Source organism: Pagrus major, chromosome 15, assembly GCF_040436345.1.
Source record: "Pagrus major chromosome 15, Pma_NU_1.0".
Taxonomy (NCBI): Eukaryota; Metazoa; Chordata; class Actinopteri; order Spariformes; family Sparidae; genus Pagrus; species Pagrus major.
In genome coordinates, this window is record NC_133229.1 from 21617219 (window position 1) to 21641246 (window position 24028).

General features: G+C 40.8%; 2 protein-coding genes across 3 annotated transcripts in view; both read left to right on the forward strand.

The window, feature by feature from the left end:
* The window catches only part of LOC141009484 (serine protease HTRA1A-like), a 30195-nt gene extending 27884 nt beyond the window's left edge, over positions 1–2311 (forward strand). Inside the window, exon 9 of the mRNA XM_073482128.1 lies at positions 1769–2311. Coding sequence (XP_073338229.1) covers positions 1769–1937 — 169 coding nt within the window. The 3' untranslated portion in view covers positions 1938–2311. The remainder of the gene's footprint in view (positions 1–1768) is intronic.
* Positions 2312–5885: 3574 nt separating this feature from the next.
* Positions 5886–23319, forward strand: wapla (WAPL cohesin release factor a). 2 transcript variants are annotated; one of them, XM_073481887.1, is made up of 20 exons: positions 5886–5963; positions 6806–7219; positions 7429–8128; positions 9375–9682; positions 9779–9906; positions 10897–10992; positions 11522–11683; positions 12376–12512; positions 13373–13484; positions 14324–14554; positions 15761–15872; positions 16020–16117; positions 16359–16435; positions 16918–17093; positions 17456–17571; positions 17668–17904; positions 18658–18874; positions 20091–20179; positions 20280–20375; positions 21325–23319. In XM_073481887.1, exons 2-20 carry the CDS (start codon positions 6832–6834, stop codon positions 21388–21390), a joined length of 3546 nt encoding a protein of 1181 aa, XP_073337988.1. In that variant the 5' UTR covers positions 5886–5963; positions 6806–6831; the 3' UTR covers positions 21391–23319. The 2 variants fall into 2 exon arrangements, with proteins under 2 accessions (XP_073337988.1, XP_073337987.1); XM_073481886.1 differs by having other exon boundaries at positions 5893–6156.
* The last annotated feature ends 709 nt before the right edge of the window (positions 23320–24028 follow it).

The window sequence follows — 24028 nt, forward strand, 5'->3', positions numbered from 1 at the left end:
AAATCTCGGTCCTTACTATAGAGAAGCGCCCATTTGGTCTGTCGGAGGTGTTAGAGCAGCTGAGTGTAATGAGGGGAACACTGAGCTGAAGTTGTGTTAATGGGTGCTGTTGCAAGTGAAGGTGTGGTGGTTCTGTGTTTACATGTGGCTGCGGTTTAAGTCAGCTTTTGATATCACTGCCCGGGTCTGCATGTGATTTCAGGTTTACTAGTTTGTTTTCTTTCATTATGGATGTTTTTGTTTGCTGAGCTATTACTCTATCACGATCGTTCCATCATTAAAATCAAGCAGCAGATGTTGACTGACTGAGAAACACATGAGGATGACTTGATTTTAACTTGTTTTATAGTGTGACAGATGAGCCGTTACATCTGCTGACCATTAAATGATCCTGCTACTAAAATCTAAAGTGGAATTATCCGAACACCTCATGTAAAAAGAGGAGAAAACACTTTAAAACACATTTAATCATCAAAGGATAAGGCTGGCGATAATGTGCATTTATTATTGTCAACAAATTCCATGAAATCACCAAAACCATCTGTTAGTCTTCAATACTTTCCAGCAACTTCCCGGAGGCACTCAGCTGCAAGCGAACTGGTTCCTACTGAAGATGCAAATCTTTAAAAACGGGTCACAAATATATTCTTTTATTTAAAAAAACAGCTGGGCACTGCAAGTTGTTACAGGAGTAGCCTAAACAGTCACCAAACATTTGTTGCACTCTATTTTTGGTGGTGATTCATACACGTTTGGCGCTCTAGTGAATATTTCTGGCATCAGGATGTCGTCTGTGGTACATGTCACTCATGCAACAGTGTGAGTCACCGATCTGTTTTTTCACGTGTTTTTTTGACGAAAGAGGAATAAGATATATCAGGCTTTAAATGCACAGGTAATACTTGTTATTGGATCAATGTATTGATGGTTTTGGTCTTTTCGTGGGATGCAGACTTGATCTTGTTGTTTTTTTTGTGTGATACTTATGCTATTATTAGATAATACAAAATATAGAGCGTTCAGAAAATGAGGGGAAAGAGTGATCAAGGATGACATGCAACAGCTGGATTTAACATTGGTGATATTGTGATCACGTGATCAGGATCTTAAAGGGTAACTCCCCAAATTTTACACATTAAAGTGTATTAACAGGTCTTGGGGAGTACTACTGGATATGTAAAATGGATTAAAGCCTTTCGTGACTCCAGAAGAAGCTGCACGTAATCCCAATAATTGCCTCCACTGCTGTCACTCAGTGACCGAGTTGCACTGTGGGTAATGTAGGCACCAGGTGATATCTCTGGTTCTGCTGTATCAATTTTGATCATTTGTTTTTAAACTGTCTAAAATGAGTCCATCGGTGTTGTAGGAGTGCAATGTTAGAACAGTAAACTTCTATTCAAAACTGGTGCCCACATTACCCACAATGCAATGTATCATCACTGGAGGCAATATATCTGATTACATGCAGCTTTATACTACCGTTTTCAGATATGCAGTAGTACTCCCTAAGACATGTAAACACACTTTAATGTGTAAAATTGGTGTAGATACCCTTTAAACCTCTCCGCCAGCAGGATCCCTTCATCACTGGCCAGTGTTTTCCTCTGAGTCCCAAACAAGTCTTTTGTAGCTGAAACTGTGCCAGATGATGCAAGATAATCAGACCAGGAAAAGAAAAATGCAATTATGTTTTAGATGATATCAACATAATATGTTCCATTTAAGAAGACCTCGATCATTCATCTCTTCGTCTCCTCTCTTTCAGCGGTGGACTCAAGGAGCACGACGTCATCATCTCGATCAACGGCCAGAGGATCTCGTCAGCGACTGACGTCAGCGCCGCCATCAAGAGGGAAGGCAACTTGAGAATAGTCGTGCGCCGTGGAAACGAGGACGCCATCCTCACCATCGTTCCCGTGGAGATCGACCCTTGACCTTCCACCAATCCTGCTGCAGGAGCTGTAGCTATGTTTTACTCATCACCAGTGGACCTTATAGCGGAGGGGGGCTTCTTGTGATTCACCCTCTCATTGTAGCCAGAGGCCAGTGATGCCACACAACCAGGAAAATTCTGGCTTTGCCTTGAAAGGAAACGACTGCAGCTGCTCTAAAAGCGGTGCTGTACTTCCATGTGTGTTTTCACTTTTAGTCTTTAATGCTTTGATCAATGCTACTACTGTTTGGTCACAAACATAAGAAGTTGGTTTTTGGCGTTTTTTTTGTTTTTTTTTAATCTGCTTTCTTTCGTTTTGTGTCTTTTTTAATATGGACTCTTGCTCAGTCAGGACTTCCACTGCAATTTAAAGCAATTTAGAGACTCGCTGGGCAAATCTGATTTGTATAATTGTTGTTTTCTAAACTCTTTTTTTAAAAGTACTGTAGAATGTTTGTGTTAATTATGTGATGTATACTGAAAAGAAAATAAAGGGTTTAACTTCTGTTGTTTTGACACTCGCCGTTTTTGCTTTGCGTTTCTCTTTAACTCTATTTCGCACACATATAAAACACACACACACATTTTGAGATGGATTACCCTCAGGCTGACATTACACTATTTTCTGTGTGTGTGTGAGTTTTCTTAACCATTGCTCATACACAGAAACTCACACAAAGGGGTCATAAAACCAATTGGGATCTGGTTTGAATTTGATTTTATTGCCTTCATATGGGCTTGATAGTGGTCTAGTGTGATTGTTGGGCAAGGGGCTCTGCAGGCTGACCTCAGAGACAGGAGCGCGAGCCAAACAGAGATCCGACCCACGATGCAGTGGCCACAGATGTGGGGCTCGCATGAATACACTTAATGTTTTGCAATAGATTTTTTTGTTTGCCACATAAATTTTGGATGAAGATGATGAAGTGGACCTCATGAGAACTACGGAAACCACCACACACTACAAACAGCATCAAGATTTACAAGAAGGTCCAAAGGACCCAAAACTTTCACTGTAAAAATAAAATCTGCAATGACCTTGTGCAGAAGCTTTTTTGTTTTCTTTATTGTAACTCCAGTGAAAACTCTGTTATGCTCAACTGTCTACAGCAAGATCAAATCAAACTTCTTTGGCTTTATGGATCTGTTTTAAAGACAGATGAGCATTCAGTAGTGTGGCTACTCATTTTTTGCACTGGAATTTCAAAACCTCTAATAACCAGTGAATGTTGATCCTTCACGCCCCCGTCTTTCCATTCCCATATACCACATTGAAGCTATATTACAAAAAAATGCCCCCACCCCCCAATGTTAAGCAGCCCACGGGCATGTATCATAGTCACACATTATGCTAAGGATCTGCTGGACATTCAAAAGATTATTGGACTTGTTTCGCTTAAATGTTGTCATACACGGCACCCATACATTCACTGTTGCAGGCCAAAGGTGCAATTTTGAAAAATAAATTTAAACAAAAAAAAAAGCACTGAGACAGAAGCGTGACAGAAAGAGTTGCTGCCATCTAATGGTTCTGTACAAGTGTTGCAGTGTCTCGTCCTAATTCACCCATCCAAACACAAATATTTCAGGCAGAGGTTACACACAAAGATGAAATTCTATGTTTTTGTTTCACTTGGCAATGGCGCCGATTCCTGACTCATTTATTCCGACGCTGCGAAACATTCAGAGAGATTACGGAATATGTAGCAGTGCACCCAGCTGTAAAGTTTGTACCTTTATAGTGCTGTAACCACTGCCAGACTGCCACAACCTGAGCTCAAAACCATCAGTCATCCAGGGCATGGCCGTATTACCTCACCACGTCTGAGCCTTGATGTGGAGTGACAGTCTGTCGGTCAGCCCAAATATACATGCACATGACCAGAATTCTGTATCTTTAACTCTGACTAAATATGCTGTGTTTTTCATACTCTTATCAGGATAATGACGATAGAAACTGAGTGACCAAGAAAACCTTTGGTCGTTTGGTTAACTATGACCTAAAACAGGATGTTTCCTCATCTGAAAAACAAAGAAATACAGTATGTTGTGGGCTTACTGTTGATATCATGGCATTACAGTACTGTAGAGAAAGGACATGGCGTGATTAAAAATATAGGGCTATACATTGTGAGTTATATTCTTTTGTTTTGGCTGAGATGGGGAAAAAACTTTTGACAAATTACCAGAAATAAAAATACTTTTCAAATACCTCCTATGGGAATTATTACCCCTCTGTTTCTTCATAAGGACTCCCATGCTTTGAAGGAGATGTTGTGATGTCTGGCTGCTGAGTAATGGTCATTTCAGTGTTGATACAGTTGGGACCACTTTGCCCTGCAGACCCAGGCTGTTTATAACACACTATTCATTCACTTGACACCATCTGCGCCCCAAACCAGTGCCAGTGTTGGTGATCTATGTGCTGACTGTTTCACAGCATGCTGCAGGTGTCTGAACATTCAGTTCAGTGAGCACAAAACAACCAGACATGGCCCTATAGAATTACATTTCTATTGATTTTATAAGATATACCTGATTAGACTTTATTGAGAACACTGGGATTGTATTAGTAGCACACTTTTTTCTCTATTGTGCTTCTGATATGGCTATCAGATAGTAATACTGTGAAAATCGTAGTGATACGATTAAATAGCTTAAAAGAACACATCCTGAAACTGTGGCTCATTTATTCTGGCATTGTGCTTACACTAAAAGACTGTGGCAAGAGATTTTAAAGCTAATCAATGTTATAGTTATGAATGATTTGACTTTAATGTATAAGCATGTTCTGTTTTTTTTTCTTCATTCGCGACAGAAAAATGGAGAAAAAGGTGTGAATCATCAACCGTATTATTATTTGAGCTAAATTTCACATTCATAAATGTAAGTTTGCAAACAAAAACACTTTATTCTCAGTTTTTCATAGAATCTATGAAATACTACACTAATGAGAAGGCTGTCAAAACTGTTTATGAATGTATTTAATTTAATAGCTTAGTTGAACTCATCCATTTGATTCAGCTATCTGAATAATGTTTTATTAAATAATAATGTTAATACATTATTTTTATAATTTATTTTTGTTTTCATTATTTTTATATTTTCCATAAAAAGTTTCTTGTGTGTTTGTGATGCCCCGACATTCTGTTTACATGTTTGTATCTTGAGCTGGTACTAAATAAAGTTGTTATCAAAAAATAAATAAATAAATAAATAAATAAATAAAATAAAATACATTATTCCCCTTGGCAGACCAATTCAACCCTAAATGTTTCCCATGCACCTTACGGGTTCAAAGGTTGGTTTACTGTAGCCATGTGCGTTTTTGTTTCATTTTCCCAGGGTTTTGCGATATCAGTATCAGCCACCAGGCCAGTACACTGTAAATGTAAATGTACTTGTGGAGAAATGCAACTTGCATTTCTAGAAACAACTGTCCTGTTTGCGTGTGAATAGATTTTATTGCAATAAGGGTACTTTTATGCTGAACAAATAGTGCCTATTAACTGTGAACAGCGTGTTGTTTTGAGTGAACTGACCCTTTACACTCTGTAATCAGGCTTACTTAAAGATTACAGGGTAAATATTAAGAAATACTATAAATCCGGACATGCATATGGTTTGAAGCCTTGTATGGATTTTAGTTTATAGAAAAATAAAAAAGCATTATAAACTCGTTTTAATCTACAGTTTGCGGTCATGAAAGCTAAACACAGACGACACCGTCGCGGCTGTTTCTCTTTGGCACGTCTTCAAGTTTAGACCAACTAATGCGGTCCTCTTGCGCCCCCTATCGTTTGTTATGGTTTCACTTCTAAACCAATCAGAGCCAAGCTTGCTGACTGGCTCTCAACGCACAGGAAACCATCCCTGTCGCTGATTGGCCATTCCCTGTCTTGCAGCGCACTTGATGGGGGTCTTGGCAGGGAACGAGGAGGGAGGGGATATTTTAATGGCCGTCAGTGGCACTACAGAATGCAAAAAGTCCGGATTATCCACTATTTTTAGACTGTTACAGTAACGGGTACGTGTTGGGCGCCTTTCTTCGATAACGAGCATTGCTCTGGGGATGTGTTCGGGTTGGAGATGTGTTTCTAGTGTTGTTTCTGCTGCGCGGAACGGACTTTAACCGCTTGATTTGTGCGCGAGTGGGAGATCAGGCCTAGCCGGCTGGCTAAAAAACAAGCGGACGTTTAGCTAGTCGCCGGAGTTGAGAGGTAACTGTGTGATGCTATCTTTTGTACTCACGACGATTTCTAAACATTAATATATGCACTTAAAGTCATATGTGAAATTGCGCAATCCTGTTTTAAAGTCGACCTTTCTCACATTTGATGCCGCCAACTGTGAAATGTAAACAGGCGACTAACGTTAGCATAGTTTAGCAGTGTTGAAGCTAACGGCTAATTGCTAACTTTATAGTAACTTTACAAGGAGGAGCAGGCCTAGCTAGGGTTAACAGACGTAGGTAAGTTAGCTGTCTTGTCACTGTGACGTTAGGTAATGTAATAAGTCCAAGTTTGACTAAAGTTGATCTAAATCGTCCAAGCCTTCTATCTTATCGCTCAGATACGTCCGAAAATGTCATTTGAAAGCTTTGCAGCTTGAGCTAACGAGTTAGCAATGCTAACTCGGTGTGCTAGCAACCAATAGTTGACACAAGACTTATGAGCTAACTCTAAGTTGACTAACCCAACCCTGCAAGCTAATCGACTATCTCTGTTGCGTCTCTTTAAACGTGGTGCAATGCTGCCTTACATTAAATGTTACGTTTCAGACAGACATCAGCTGAGCTGTGCGATGACTGATGTGCAGGTAACTTGACGTTTGAGTGGAATTATATATGTGCTTTCCATCTGTCCACAGGGAATATGTAACAGAAAGCAGCCAACATGACATCTAGATTCGGTAAAACGTACAACCGCAAGGGAGGGGAGGCCAATTCGAAGTTTGAAGAGGTCTTCTCCAATAAAAAGCCCACACTGACCACCAAATGGGGGGAGACCACCTACAAGGCTCAATTGGGGGGCAAAAGGCCTCTGTTAAAACCTGACGTTTCTGAGCTTTCCAAGAGGCCCAGACTTGAGGACAGCGACAGTGAAGAAGATCCATTTGGGTTCGACAGTGATGATGAGTCCAAGACTGTAACCTCTGACAACGTGTCCCAGCCCAAAGTCAATGATGGCGTTGTGACAAAGATGACTGTGGTGCAGGGCGGTGGGACAGCCACAGTTGTGGCTTCTGCACAGGGCTCTGCAAGCTCAACAGCTAACTTCACAAGTAAGTTATCAGTACATAAAGTAGATTAACGAATAATGAATAGTCCTTCAAGTATGCCTCTGGTTGTCTTATGTCACGACAGTTAATTATCTTGTAGCCTACCTGTTAATTCATTATTGTGATATTAATGGTGTCTGTGTAGTAGCTTTTTTGTGACACAGTGTCAGCCGCTTTATGTAACCATCTGTGATTTTCTTCTTCCTACATAGGCAAACAAACATCTGAAGTGAAGATTCTTAAAAATAACCAGCCCTGGTTAAAAAATACAGCAGTTAGCAACCAAAAACCTGCAAGTTTGGCCTCTTTGTCAAACACAGCCCCCTCCGGTGATCTGACCTTCTCAGCATCCCAGAGGTCCATCTCCTCCTCTCCTAATGTAGACACCTTCCTTACACTGTCCACTGATGCACCAGGTGGTAGCAGAGACTTCCAAACCGCTTCCTCTCATGATGGACTGCCATCAGAAGAGATGAGAAGTGCAGAGCTGGAGCCTCCACCAGAACCAGTGGACAACATCCCCCCTTCCCCATTTACCCTAAGGGCTTCAAACTGCAAGAAATACCAGCGGCCTGGCAAGCCTGACAAAATGTCCTCTGAACCTGCTGAAAACAACAGCAACAAGCCCACTGAAACGAGTGCCCAAGATAAACCCAACAGTGTCTTTTCTGCTAGTGCAAGTAGTACTGCTGCCAATGCTAAAACAGCAGCCAAGCCTGCAGGCAGGGGCGGTGGGAGGGTACGGGACTACACGGTTCTGCACCCTTCCTGTCTGTCAGTGTGCAACGTCACCATCCAGGACTCAATTGAGAGGAGCATTGATGAACTTGTCACCCCAGCTGCTCCCGCCGACCTCGGAGAAGCAGGCCAGATGAAGAAAAAGTCTGACGCTCCCCCACCCAAACCTACCAGGTAAGTTATTTCTGTTTGCAGGAGTCTTAACAGTCTGTGTTGTGGGGAACATCCCTAAAATGTTGTCTTCAAATTCCTTTTTATCAAAGATGGTTGTCACTCGGGCTTTCTAATCTGGCAGTGGGTGATACGAACAAAAATATCATCCGAACCTATTCTAACATTTTGATAAAAATGATATTTAGGAGCTTTCATAACTTTTGAGTCATGTGTGAGTCATCCAGATTTTGCGAGAGTGTATTAATATTTTTAGTACTTGCGAACACATTAAAATGAGACAACCACAGATGGCGAACATCACTTTTCTGCTACACTTTGTTGTGTGCTTATCCACTCAAACTTTATAATTGAGTGTCTTTAAACTCCCTGTCTTCAACTTCACTGAACCCACCATTTGGACTGACTCATGTAAAGAAAAAGGTGTAGCTATGTTATACAGTCTAATTACTACAGCAAAACTGAAAGTGGTGTTAAAATATTATAATTACAGTGTTGTGAGTCCATGAGCCGTGCTCTTACTTTAAGCCATGTGCTGCAATTGGAGGTGTTCCATGCTGTCAAAATGTAAGTGCTTGATGATAGTTTTTAAGTTAAAGTGAGATTTTTTTGTTCACTTTCTTCTTAATTCAAGTTGATGAGTTTGAAATATTACAGGAATGTAAAAATGTATTTACAGATTACATAAAGCACTGCAGGCTACGCAAATTATTCAACAACACTGAGGCTTTGACATGTTAGATGAATGTTAAGTCCTGTGACTGAGACCTTTTTTTAGTCTGAAACTCAGAATTACAGAGGATAGCACAAAGCCAGACTGTGTATATATCATCGCGTGCAGTGTCGTATCACCCACCCTGATTGAATTGACTTGAATGCTAGTAAGTAGAAGAGATTTATTTTCAGTTTCACTGTTTCGGTCAGCTCTTTGGAAATGATGCCATGAGTGTGTGTGGTGTTTGTGGTCGATTGTAGGTCTATTATGTATGATGTTATGGTGGTTTTTAAACAATAACATTGTGTTGTCTTTGCGGTATACGGCTGTCTGACTTTGAAGTTTTCTGCTTATTGAGTTACACAATAGTTTGAATGCATACTTCTCAATCTTGTTTTGTTTTATGTGTTTAGCTTCAGTGGCTGCTTTTTGTTTTTCTTGTCCTACTCCAGTTTCCCCCTCTTTACAGTTTCAGTAAATAAACAACAATGCAAAAATACAAGAAAAACAGATCCTCTCACTGTGTCCTCCCAGGTTCAGACCCACCCAGACAAAAACCAAGAAGACCAAGACTGAGACCAAGCTAGAGTTTTTTGGCTTTGAGGACAAAGAGGACCAGGAGGGGGAGGAGGGTCCAGAAGGTGGCATGGCAGGCAAGAGTAGCTACAAGATCAAGTACTTTGGCTTTGATGACCTGAGTGAGAGTGACAGCGATGAGGAGAGCCCTAAGGCCAAAGAGAAGAAGGCGAAGAAGGCAGCTGCAGCCTTAGCTGCTCTGAGTTCCAGTGTGGACAGCCCACATACAAGTGACTCTCAGGACAGTCAGGCCAGCAGCAACACAGGTGAGCTGATCCGTAACCTGGAGCGACAAAGTCAGCCGAACCACAGCGGTCCAATCCATTCACATATTGATGCTTGTGCTCTGGTTTCTGCAACAGATGCTTTTGACTTTGATGACCCCAGTCTTGGTGGCACTGAGGGGCAGAAGGGGCGCTCAGGGAAACCAAGTGATAAATCCAAGGATGTTGGCAGTGGATTTAAAAAGATTTTCAGTGGGCCCAAAAAGGTAATTGAGCATGCCTGACATTTTCTGTGTGTATCTCTGCCTGCTCTCACTCGGGATAAGATTTGTCATCACACCTGCCTTCATGACCTTCCTCCCGACGGGGATTGATCCCGGGTCTGACGCTACCTGGCTTCTGAAAGACATTTCTTCTAATCTTATTGAGTTTAAATGACATTTGCATAACAGAATGACTAAAAATAGACTGAGATAATAGGAGAGGAGGAGGAGAGGAGAGGATCAGAGAAAAGTTAAGCAAGGGGGCGGGAAAGACGACTGAAACCTAAATTTATTTGGTTGTCATTTAATGTTATATAATTCTGAGATTTGGATGTGTGCTAGAACATTACAGCTCCAGACTTGAAACTCTGAATTGTGATGTCCAGGTGATTAACTTGTCACAGCAGCCTCATGAATGGGTTAAATTTTTATCAGTTGCATGCACCCGACATCGTCTTCCAGTATGAAGGGGGCTTGAATATAACCTGAGTCAGGCTCATATTTACCTTAACAAATCTACTTTGATTTGTAGTTTTATCCTGCAATGCCCACATTTGCTCTGCTTTTCTAGATGATGTTTTGCAGTGGCTTTGGGTAATTCGTGCTCTGTCTTCCTAATTTTGTGTATTTACTGTTTTCTACATCATCGACACAACTCTCTGAACATTGTCTTTGCAATATATAATCGAGTCGCACAATGTGTCGTTTTCAATTTCAGTTTTGCGCTGCTTGGGGACTATTGTGCTCCTACTACTCGGGCTGCCGTTGTCGCAGTCTATCATCGTAATTGCAGTATGCAATATTTATGTGTTCAGTTGTGCTAATTCACAACAGTGGCTTAAACTTTGTGCTAGAACGGTTTATGGAGACTAACATGGGAGTGTTTCTATATGGCCTTTCTTTCTTTCCAGCTTTGGGTGACGAAGTATTCTTGCATTGATGACAGTGAGTTAATGATTGTACCTACCTTCTTATATTCTTACTGGGTTCCAGTCCCCTGCTAAAGCTGTGTACAACGCTCGCCACTGGAACCAACCTGAGCCTGAGGAGATCCCTGTGCCACCACTGCCTCGATCTCAAACTGCTCCGGTAAGATATCACTCTCTGATTGGTTATAAGTGTGAATGCTGATTTAGTTCTCATTTGAAATGTTCGCATTAATTTGGCGCACAGCGCAGGCAAACAATATTACAGGGTATTATGTAAAGTGAATGCTAATAGCTAGTACCATTTGTTTACATAATTCCCCATTTCCTGCTGTCCACAACACAGGATATTGTTTACTGGTCTCCTCGTAGTCAACAGCTTTGTTTAATTGCTTCAATTAGTCTCTCTGTTCACATGCAGTTATTTCCCAACAAGTGAACCTGGGTTTACTTGTATATTCCCCATGGAAATAAATGTTTGTTCATACACAAGCTAATCAGAGGCTGGCAACTGGGGTTTAAAAGTTGTGTTTTAACTTTGCTCTACCTCATGCGACATCTGTTAACAACGCTTATTAAAGACTTGTGTGCTTAACAGACTGTTCAGCTGTGGTAAATCTTGTGGACATGTCATTAAACAGATTTTGTTACTTTAGTATGAGCCCCATTTCTCCGCCTCTCTCCTTCCTCAGGCCATTCTATCGAGCAGTAGCAAGGACAGCAACTCCCATAAAGATGATGGCTTGTTCAAAGCCCCTCCGCCGCCGCCCAAAGTCATTAAGTCAGAGACCATCCCCACGCGACTTAACCAGGATATTGTCACGGCGCTCAAATGCAGGAAGGAGCACAAAGAGGTGAGTCTGGAGGACACAGAGTTGTTTTTAGCTGTCTGCTGAGGAACAGGGGGCAGATAGGGCACTGTCTATTGTAGCTTAATGCTTGTTTTTTGTTCAGTTTTTATGACATTTGCTTGCATGCTGCTACAAAATAATCTCTTTTTCATACCCAGCCAAGCTGCTTTTACTCGTTTGATGCAGCAAGAAGGGCTTGTGTTCATTTGATGCATGTCAAGCTAGCTTTTGTTTATTTGAACCCCAGCATGGGCTGGCAGCAGCAATGAGGACTGTTGCTGTTAATTTAAACTCCCCAACAGCTTGTGTCATTTACAGATGGGCCTTCTGGCCCTAGATCAGCCTGTTAGCCACAGATCCCCTGAGGTAAAATTGCTTCAGCTAAGCTCTCACTACACACTGGTGTTATCTTAAACCCAGTTCCTCCCTCCTGTGTCATGCTGAGTGCACACACAGCATGACTGTTGATGGTGGAAAACATAGAGTCAACTGCTGATCAGGCCCTTACTCCACATGCTGTGCTTTTATTGATGAGGGGTATTAGCACAGTCAGCTATTGCTGCTAATGGAACCAATATAGAGGAATTTAACAATGAGCGCAATTCTCTCACTGTGTTTGTGTGAGCTGATTGTGCGTCTGGACAGATGCACTGCTTTCCAATTAGCTGTAATTAACCCTGTTCCCCTTCCACCAGCTGTACACGGTGGTGCAGCATGTGAAGCACTTCAATGACGTGGTGGAGTTCGGAGAGAATCAAGAGTTCACAGATGATTTTGAGTACCTGGAGACTGGACTGAAGAGCAGCCAGCCACTCAACACAAGATGCCTTAGGTAAGTGGAGAAAAACACTTAGTGCTGCCTTTTTTGCGGCATCCTACAGTGGGGCTCTGAGTCTTACAGAGATTTCTTTTGTAGTGGCACGTTTATAGTACTGGCTGTGCCTCACTAGGTTGGTTGAATGGTACAAGAACCTGTCACCCAACATTTATTCATGTTATTTAGTATTCGCTCATTTATAAAGCAATCAGAGCAACAGCTGCTTTTGTTGATTGAAGCAATGCAACAATCCTTAGAATAATATTATTAATAGATAAACAGCAGGTAGCGATACAAAGTGATTGTATTATGGAGACCACAGAGAATGCAAACAGGATTTTTTTTTCACATGCAGTATACTGACTGACAGTGACAATAATTTCTTGGTGAATAATCATCCACTTTTGGTATTCTTGTGGTTTTAATTTTCAAAATTATAAGCCCCTTAGAGAGTGCTTGTGTACTTTCCCTTCCTTTCTGTGTCTTGCTTCTATTTCCTCCTTCTGTTGGGGTAAGATGCCCAGATAAACCATGTTTTTCTGTTGTCTGTTAAAGCATATATGCATTCTGTTGTGAAAATGGAATTCACTCAAAAGAAACAACCTTGAATTTAGAAAGAGCTGCCGGGAGTCCAGACTCCTTTTTGTTTTTGTTTTTGTTGTTTTTCAGTCTTAACACATGCAAAATGTCAAGGGTGAAAAGACAAGAGTAGAAATTCAAAACAACATGTTGCAGATGGATATCACAAATGGTGATGCTGATTTGGAAGTTGGCACATTTCCTCTCATTAGTCATAGTTTTTAGCACAGGACTAATAAATATTTAATTCAGCTTTTCTGTAATCCTTTCTTTCTCTTCCCCACTCGCTGCTCCAGTATAATTAGCTTGGCCACGCGGTGCGCCATGCCCAGTTTCAGGATGCACCTGCGGGCCAGAGGGAAAGTGGCGCAGGTCTTCAAAATCCTCAGCGATGCTCCACAACATCCGGTCAGTGAAACTCTTTATTTTCTAACCACTTTGGGGAAATTGCTGCTTTTTGTTGCTTATTTTGTCCTAGGTGGAAATGTTATAGTGTTGCATTCAGAAGGTTTGGATCAGGGTGTTTTTATAGTAGTTTTAATCGTGAACCTTAGCTGCTTTTCTTAACTAACCAATTACTCAAAAGTAACAAAAGTGCAGGGGCACTTTGACTGCAATAAGATGAAAAAAGATAGTTTTCTAGTAGTAGTTTTCTATTGGTTTCATATTTTTACAAATACCCAAGTTCTTGCTTATTATACATTTACACTACTATATCATGACCTGATATTTTTTCAGACTAGACATGCAGACCTGCAATTTCAGTCCTTTCATTCAACTTTTTGTCTCTGTACTTTTACTAGTCTTGAGAAGCCACCAATACTTCTATTGCAGGGCAGCTTTATAGAAACTCGAAATACCACATGTAGTCTAAAGAGGGTGATGTTTGTTTCACTATCTTCAACACCTCCGCAGTATTTGTGAATGTAGAGGATGTTTGCTTTCTAAATGCCTACAGTTACTCAAAAGTCAATATTTATTTGAATTATTACATTCAAGTCAAAGCCTCGAGGCATTAAGTACAGTTTCAGTCATCCTTGTAGTATAACCTTTTAACAGTAAGCAGTACTTTCTTTGGTTGTACAGGCACTGTTTGTTACCCTCCAGGCTAAATCCTCCTAACTTGGCGAAAGCTGTAGTGATAGTGTGCAGGTTAACACAATTTTGACGCTGGTCCAGTCTCATCTTTTGTATGCTCAACACCACCTACACGTCTTTGTAAAAGCCAGTCTCTATTGTTCCATCAGAACCTTGCTCTCTGCACGGCTGCCTTGATGTACATTCTGAGTCGGGACCGTCTGAACATGGACCTGGACAGGGCCTGCCTGGAGCTGATGATCAAGCTGCTGGAGCTGGATCAGGACTACTCGGCGCACCAGGACCAGCTCACCGCAAAGGAGGTGGAAAAGGTCAAGGAGAAAATAAGAAAGCTATGTGAAACCGTGCACAACAAGCACCTCGACTTGGAGAACATCACGGTGGGTTGTACTTTTATGATGAAAGAAACAAGTTTCACTTCTGGGTGTACCTTGGAACAAGTTACAAACTTCTCTCAAGGTTTCTTTTTAATGATTATTCTTCCCTTAAGCTAAACAGCATAAATACTTTAGTAACTTCATTGGAAAGGCTTTTAGTAAAAGCCTTATTTGTCATATCGAGCATAAAATGTCAGTCTAATTGGGTTTTAATGCATTCACTCTCTTTTACCCTTCACTTATTCTTGAATTTATATTGAAGAATTTACTGAGCACCTGTTTGTGGAAGATTATTGTGTTATCTCTAAAGAATGGTTTTCCCATTGAATGAGTTCCTTGAACGTCCGTTTTATTTTTAAGTTGATATGAAGAATGACTGGTGTTCCTCTGAAGGTTATTCTGTTGAACTGCACTGATGTTTTAGTCAAAAAATATTTGGTCCAATAAAGGCAATCATTTCTTTGTGTTGAAGTTATGGCACTATTCACATTTGGTGCTTTTCTATTCCTACTTTTATTGCTTCAGAGACAATAGCTATGCTACAAGCTTAACAGATTTTATTCTTTTATAGATTCCAGAGTTCAGTGGACAAAAATACCTTTTTAATATGTAGCTGCAATTGAATGGAATAGATTTCAGTATTGCTGAAACTCATTGAAGCAGAAAGTAATTTTTCAGCAGGAGATAAAGAAATGGTTAGCGAGAATATGGATCCTTTACAATAATTCAAGGTTGTCCATTTATAATCTGATAATGGTTAAAAGATTATTGTATTTGCACCTGTCACTCTCTTGGCATCTTGCCCTCTTGGAGGATCACAATGGAAACAGGCCTGTTGGCTTTATTGTGTAATTTAATCCTCCAAGGTTTGTAACTGTTGCATGTGAAGCAATATTAAGTGTATTTTCTGATTGTCATCAGCTAGCTTGTATTTTTTGTGCACGTAATATTTATGAAACAGTCAACTTGTAATGCAGGTATTAGGCATTTCCAGTGGGAAAAGTGTGTCATGCCATATATATGCATGCAGATTGTTGGAAATTGTGTATTATATTGTTTATTTTTATTATTATTGTAATATTCCTGTCCGTTGACTGCTGTGACACAGAAATTTCCCCGTTTGTGGGACAAATAAAGGAATTATGATTCTGATTCTGAAACATACTTTAAGTTTGTTGCAGATTTTAAATGTTGTTCTTTCTGTTGTAGACGGGTCACCTTGCCATGGAGACACTGCTCTCTCTAACCTCCAAAAGAGCTGGGGATTGGTTCAAAGAAGAACTGCGACTACTGGGAGGTTTGGACCACATTGTAGACAAAGGTACGAGCATAATTGGTGATAGATAGGTGGGCGGTTTTAAGTCTCTGTATTTGTGTGTGTGTTTTCAAATCGTCACAGCTGTCGACTGTCATGCAGCTTTCAGGATGTGTAATAGTCATGTGCCTTGTGTGTGTTGTGTTGCCACAGTTAAAGAGTGTGTGCAGAACCTGAGCCAAGAGGACGACAAGGAGAACCTTGTAGCGTCTTTATGGGGGGCTGAGAGGTGTCTGAGAGTGCTTGAAAGTGTAAGTACTGCTCTGTCAAGTAGTTCAGCACTGGCAGCTGCCAATTGGGTGGTAACCTTTAGTGTTACCTAGTGAAAGGCTTTGTTTAAAACACTGCGTCTGTTATCAACTATCTCACACAAAATGTCATTGATCAAAGACTGAAGTGTCTCCCCTCATTTTCTGTTTCTTGATGACTTTGAGCCTCTCAGTGTACTTTCCTCTCTATTGATTTTATTTCTCTTTCATCTTTTGCCAACAGGTGACAGTGCAGAACCCAGAAAACCAGGGTTATTTGATTGCCTACAAAGACTCACAACTTATTGTCTCCTCTGCCAGGTGAGACCCAGACACAGCTTGGAGCCATTATTGACTGGGCACAGACATATACTGACGCACTGACTATTATAACAACAGTTCAGTCAGTTTACCTGTAATACGGTTTGTTGCAATATTGTACCCATCATATTAAAGAGTGTCCTCGGGGATATAATGGCTCTTTCACTTACATGGCTGTTAATGAAAACATATTCATAAGCAAAAGAGTAATTGGTAGAACACAGATCCTAAAGTAATAGACAGTAATGTAACTAGCTTCCCGATTACCATAATTGTGAGCATCAGAGCCAACAAAGATTTGTATGCTGTGGTATTGTCAGCAAATCTGGATCTGATTAAGCTTAATGTTTCTGAATTGTATTGGATAGAGACATAATATCTGTGTTTATAAATCTTGTGCGCCAACTCTGCTTTTCCTCTTGCTTTCTTAAAAAAAAGCCTCATTGCTGTAAACTTTCTCGTTTTTTTCTTACTTTCTTCAGAGCTTTGCGGTACTGTGAGGATATGATCCAGCGGTACAGCAGGGCGCTGAACAACAGCTCTCTGTCATCGTCGGGCGCAGTTCTGCCCCACTGCAGCTTCAGTAACGTGGGCAAGGCAGTAGAAGACTGCATGAGGGCCATCATAGGAGTGCTACTGAACCTTACCCATGACAATGGTACTCGCATTTACAAAACATTTTTTGCTTTGCCTTTGTACCTTAATGTTGCATTTATGCATACTAAGAGCTGAACATTAATTCAGTATAATTGCTTACTGTTTGTCTGTTGTAATGCATAATAACAAAGTATAGTTCATGGGATTAAAAATCAGTTTATTTTATGCCACATTGCATGTATAGTCGGTATCAGCATTTGAAAATACTGTTATTAATGTGCTAATTGACTTCAACCATATCACTCAGGCTTAGCTGGAATATAGATTTCACCATGAAATGTAATTTTCAGGACAGGTTGTCAGCAGGGAAATGCTTTGACTAGTTTGAATGCAGGTTAATAATGATGTTATGTTTGTCTGCAGAGTGGGGAAGCACCAAGACAGGCGAACAGGAGCAGCTAACAGTAACTGCTCTGAATTGCGTCCTTCGAGTTCCCCGCTACATCCCCCAGGAGCAGCGCTTTGACGTGCGAGTACTGGTAAGGGGCTCTTGAACGAGACGAAACAACACCACTTAATCGTAAAATGATGTGTATGTCTGTTCGCATGTCTTATTTTTATATCCTGTGTACCAGGGTCTGGGCCTGCTAATTAACCTTGTGGAGTACAGCTCCAGAAACCGCCATTGTCTGGTGGACATGGAGTACACTGTAGACGACACCTGTCTGGAAGACAGCCTGATGCAGCCTGCTGACCCAACACAATCTGACACAGCTGCATCGTCAGCGATGGCACCGCCAAGCACAGCTGAGATTCAGGGAGACGCAGCTGACAAGCCCAAGTCCTCTGGTGCTTTGGCTGCCCTGGTGAAGGTAGGAACCGTGCCAGGACTCATTAATAAATATTTCAGCCGTCATTGTGGAGTCGTTTTTTTGTCTTGGCTACAGGGGTGTTTCAAGTAAGGATGTGAGCAGAAACAGTTAGTGATGACCACTCATGAGGAAAAATCAATGTTTTTAAACTTCAAAGAAGACTTTGTATTGTATGAACAGGTGAACCAGTGATTCACCTCTTTTCGTAGGGAGACAGTTGAAACATCACCTTAAAACTTTGAATATGGATGATGGTGTATTGCTGTATCATCATTTCAAACATCCCCTGTGTGCCACACAACACTAAGCTGAACCCATCAGTGTGTTTTAAGTAAATGTGCGCATCTGAAGTTGCACACATTTGACAGCTTGAGTACTAAGTAATTCGCGAGTGTAAATCGACGGGAAAAACTTGAATTTCAAGATAAAAATGTCATCTTATGAATGTTTTGCTTCATTATGTATAGTACTTTATCCAAACTCCTTGCCCCACTGACTCATTAGCGCAGAGTTTTCTGAAAGCCTGAACGAAACCTTTGAGGATAAATTAGTGATCAACTTTCAAATAACCTTTCACATTCAAGACTTTAAGGCTTTTTTCAGAGTTGTTGGTATACCCAGTAGCCTTCTGACCTTGCCACGAAGAAACACCTTGGCTTTCACGCTTAACTACTGCTCCTCGATTCCCTTTGAATTATTTAAAATATGCTGTGTTTGGTGCTCACAAGTGTTTATTTTCTCTCTAAATCCTAGCTCTTCCTGGAGAGGGAGCGTGCTGCCATCCTGGCTGAGGCTAAGACAGACGACCTCATCAGCGAGGCGCCCAAGCCGGCACTGGACCAAAGTGGAGAGTGGCAGGAGACGTCGGGAGAGATCCAGTGGGTGGCAGCCGAAACCAACGACAGCCAGACCGAGAATAAAGAGAGCGAGAAGAAAGAGGAGGAGGATGAAGAGTTGGACCTAAATAAAGGTAGACACTTGTGTGCAAGCAAGTGGAGCCGTTTTTAGCTTTGGCTAAAATCATAATCTAAATGGATGTGGTTCGTGTTGCCGTAGTGATTACTGCCAGCTTCAGTAGCCTTTTTGCTTTTTGAATAATTAAAGCAACATGTAACATTTTTACTTACTTACTAAGATCATGTTGATGGTACAGTGTCTTGTTATAGAGTAAATGGTGTCTGTCTCAGCCACTCCGCATCCCATCACTTGTATCTGCTCTATGTAAATTCAGTAAGAGGATCACAGCTTTACATACATGTTTACTTCAACATACAACACATAACATTGTTATGACATAATGAGTTTTGTTTGTAGTCAGCACCTACATTACATCTGACAAATTGTTACAGACCTGGGATTTGGATGTACGACAGTGGTCCTGCACTCAGTAAACTGTGGGGGGCGTCAAATCGCACAAAATGCCAATTTCTACATAATGTTACTTTAAAATTGGGGCAAAGAAACGTACATTTGGAGGCAGCAAGGTCGGGTATCTTCATAACTGCAGTATAATACTGAATCACAAAGCCTCTGAACAAAGTATATACCTGCTAAAGCTGAAGCAATTAGCTATGCAAATATTTTGATCACTTCATTGTAGTTTTTCAAGCAATGTGAAGCAAAGTTCCAGACATTTTTCACCACTTTCTGATATTTTACAGGTCAGTAAATCGAGAAAGAAATTGACAGGTTAATATATACTGAAAATTATCATCAGTTGTGGCCCTAATAAAGCTATGTGATTTTGTGTGTTTGGCAGAATACTGCAGCTGTTCTATGCTGTCGGAAATTGTACATTACTCCATTACACCCACTGACTTTGTGTTACAATGACACTTGCATCTGTAAAAGTCAGCTGGCATAAGCTGTTAGCAATAGGTTGAATCTACAACCTGTTGCTAACAGCTTATGTGTTTGTCCTGTCGTTCACAGTAAAATGGCTCATGCACTGCATTGCTTTTTTGTTTAGATGGTTGCATCACAAGCAGGAAATGTGAAAAAAAAAAAAAAGCAAACGTTTTTACCTCCCAACAAGTAAAACAATTGGGACTGATTGGCACTAATAGCGACTTAAACTGAATGTTGTAGCCACAATACAGCCTGTTGGGTATCTAAACAGTGAAGAGGCAGTTTGTGTATCTGTGGTTGTACAAATCTTTTTTCCTTCTCCCTTGTGTTTGCTGTAGCTCTGCAGCATGCAGGCAAGCATATGGAAGACAGCATTGTTGCCTCCTACACTGCTCTGCTGCTGGGCTGCCTCTGCCAGGGCAGCCAGGTAAGAATATGAGACATACACATCCGCAATGTGTTGGAGATTCTTTTTCCCACGCGCAGATAATCATGTCGTTACTCACCCACGTTTCTGTCCCACTCAGATAAATGTGACTACTGTGAGAGAGCATCTACCTAAAGGGGATTTCTCCATCATGACAGAAATGCTGAAGAAGTTCTTGAGTTTCATGAACCTCACTGTGAGTACGACTTTCATGACGAACCTCCTGTCATCAGCGTTGATGCTGTCTCTATGACGATTTAAAAAAAAATGAGACGTAGACGATTAGAATTTAACTGATATTACAGTGAAAAATTGATTTTCTTTCTTAAAGATAAGCAGTCATTTTCATTCGATAGAAAACGGAGAATACTTGGATCAGAAGTACTTATGGTAAACACCTACAAATCTTGATGTAATCCTTACCTCTTGGCAAATTGCACTGAAGTTGCAAAAAGCCCTTTTAATTAGACCCAATGAGCAAAAGCCTGTGTTGTGACCTGGATCAAATAAATCTTTTTGCCGGCCAGTGATTTTTTTTTTTTTTTTTTAATTTGTTTTTAAGCAGATTTCCCTTCAGTTTCAAATATAATTAGCACTCCTTCTGCTATATCCTTCGGCTCCTTTCCGAGAAAATACCAGGATTTGGATGAAAATTGAAGCTTTTATTTCTGTTTACTTCACTAACGCAGAGATCGAGGCTGAAAAGACGAATATATGATTGAAGCTCATTCCAAATATCCCTCAATAGCTTTTCAGCCAGTCAGATATCACTTGCACAGCCTCTAGTGGCACTTAGCTTTTATAAAATATTGTACTGTGATCAATAGGTTGTTATCAATTAAATATGCTTCTTGTGTATCCACGCAGCATAATTCAAGTAGCGATATGAATGGTAATTTGAAAACAACTCAAGCATTAATATTAAACAGGACATTTACACAGACACAGATGTGGATTTTGCAGCAGCTTTGAATGTGACTCATCCTGTCAGAACTGAAGACTGGAACCATCTGTTTCATAAATATCCCTTTCAAGTGAACAGGAGCTCAAACATCCTCAAACATCCCCCGTGCAGAAGCGGGATGGTATTGTTGTACATGTTCGCGCCCTCACACTGTTGTTTTTCCTCATTCTGTCTCACACAGTGTGCCATGGGCACCACAGGACAGAAGTCCATCTCGCGGGTCATCGACTACCTGGAGCACTGTTAACAGACAGCCAGACGGCGGACTCACACTCTGCACATTAAAATGATCCCAGGCTACTCTGGTGCCCCCCCACCTGAAAGGAGCCACATGGGGTCATTGGAGACTCGGCAGCATTCCCTCAACTTCACCAGATCACCCGATGCTGTGATCACTCTGAATTTCACCGATTTAGGCGTACGCTGATGTGTGAACACACAAATACAAAAGTTTCACTCCCTTTCCGGAGCACAGCCTGAACCAAAGCCCTGCTAGCTGACGGACATTTCCTTCAGTTCCACTCAACTAACGTCACACTCGGAGTCAGATCCAGATCCCTCCTCAGGTAACGGGGAATCGGGCAGAGGCTAAACTTTCAAAATACTCAGTGGAATGTCGCATATGAAGATGGACAGTAACAGGCCACTGAGATGGAGTCTCCTGTCCGCTGTCTGGTCTCGATTCCTGGCCGCTTAGTTGACGTGTGAACCTCTGAATCAAATTTTACAGATCATTACATTTTAATCTCTACTCATCCACATCAGAGCCAAGGGTGAAGTCATTGGTTAGCATGAAAAAAACAATCATTTTCATGGATGTTAGAATGACGTCTCTATGTGTAAACTTGTGTGAAATGATTTTTTTGAATGCATACATCCATTTAGTTACATGTTTGCAGTTGGCTTGAATGTTTAAGGGAATGAGAGTATTTTTAGCTTTGAGTTTTCTGTTATTGTGCCCGTTGATTTAGTAAACTGTGCTTAGGCGTTCTCATGTTTTTAGATTTTTTTCTTTTTTCCTTGAGGGCATTTTTTTTTCTTTTTAAACCTATGAATTGCTTTTTAAAGAAATCAGGACTGCGTGACACGCCGACTTTGATCGGATGTCATTTTATTTGACTGATAATGGAACTTGGAAATGACACGTTATTATAAATTTTGGATTTCCTTCTCACCCATTATCAATTTGGTCATATTTTACTTTGTTTTAGATTATTTAAATTTTAATTAAATCAACAGAATGAATCTGCAGTATGCATTTAACCTCACAGGTATAACAGATGTGATGAATTACTCAAAAAAACTGTTGCTTGTGCTTCCTTTTTGAAATTGTAATGAAATTAATTTTTTTTAATTTAATTTAATGCTTTGTCCTCCTTTTGTAAATGCAAAGTCTTTACCTAGTGAGATGCCACTTGCGTCTAGAGTTAAACATCATGTTTCATTAAAATATATCCCATGTGACACAGCTCAGTGGCTGGACACTACATGTATGTGACAGATTTTAATTTGAATTATGGTTTCGGCTTAAACTAAAATTTCCTCAAAGCATAATTAAATTGGAAGTGTAATTTTTACGCTCCTGTTGATGGACGTGGGGGATTCCCTGATGGCGTCATGTCTCTGTATGTCCAGCCACACGTAGCTTCATGTTTTTACTCCTTGTATCATGGTGTTTCTGCATCGGACATCATGCATTAAGCTCCCATTTATTTATTTCTTCTGTGGTGTCATTTTACCTGTAATGATGCACATGAACCTTTCGCCTCCGCCTTGTACTGCTCACATGTACGATCACTGATTTGAATGACAGCCATACCTGTATAAGCAGATTAGTTTTATCTGGTTTGTAGGGCTGCAGTGAACAAGACTGCAACTGTGTTTACTGTTAATTACTTTGCAAAATTCTGGTCTGAATGGAATTTTAGAATGTAAATACTCCTGTACATAGCGGTTAATGGACATTTAAAATGCTTAGACTACTTTTTTCCCTGAAGCTTATATTTTTATTTTATACAATATTTCTGAGTTGTCATTTGGAAAAACTAAAAAAATCGCAGGAAGAAGATAAAAAAAAAAAAATGTTTGTACCCGTTTCAAGGACATTGTCTTTGGTTACATGTAAATAGTTGTATCTCAAAAAGGAAAAAAAAAAAAAAGGTTGCTACTTTCAGTACACTCCCTCCGTGTTTTCTTTCTTTCTTTGAACGTTTTCATGCACTCAAGAGCTGCGGGAGGTAAACACTTTACCAAACAGAAGTGATGTTTCCTTTCGGTATTCATGTGTGTGGCAGTCCCTGAATGCTCAACTTTGTATTCGAGCTTGTCTCCTTGCCTGTTGCCCTACAAGGCTGTAAATGGAAGTGTGTGTGTGTGTTGAGAGATGTCTCTCCCCCTGACGAACTCGCTGGGATGGAGTGTGATTCCAAAGCGTGGTCGGTATACTTAACAGCACTCAGCGGTGACAGTTTGTGGACACGGCCCCTCAGCTTGACTGACTGCTGCATAATGGAAACAAAAGATTCTTGTTGCAGTTGCTCGCTGAGAGTCAAACTTACAAATAGCTCGGGGAGCCTGGGGAATGTCGTGAAAACACTATCTGGCAACACGGATTTCATGCAGGCGACAGCTGTGTCAACCGTGATACAACAATCGGGCACAAATGCGAGCTTCAAATCTGAAAGACGGGGCAACGCGTTTGGTAAACCGTGTGCAAATAACATGTAATTATGCTTTTATGGCTTGTCGCACAACATGCAAATGTGCGATTACACTGGAGGTGTGGTAGTGCAGATTTAAATTCCAAAGAGCAGGACTCTCGCATGTAGATGACAGGCACCTCTGCCTTTACACATGCGTCTATACATTATACATGACAGTGCTTT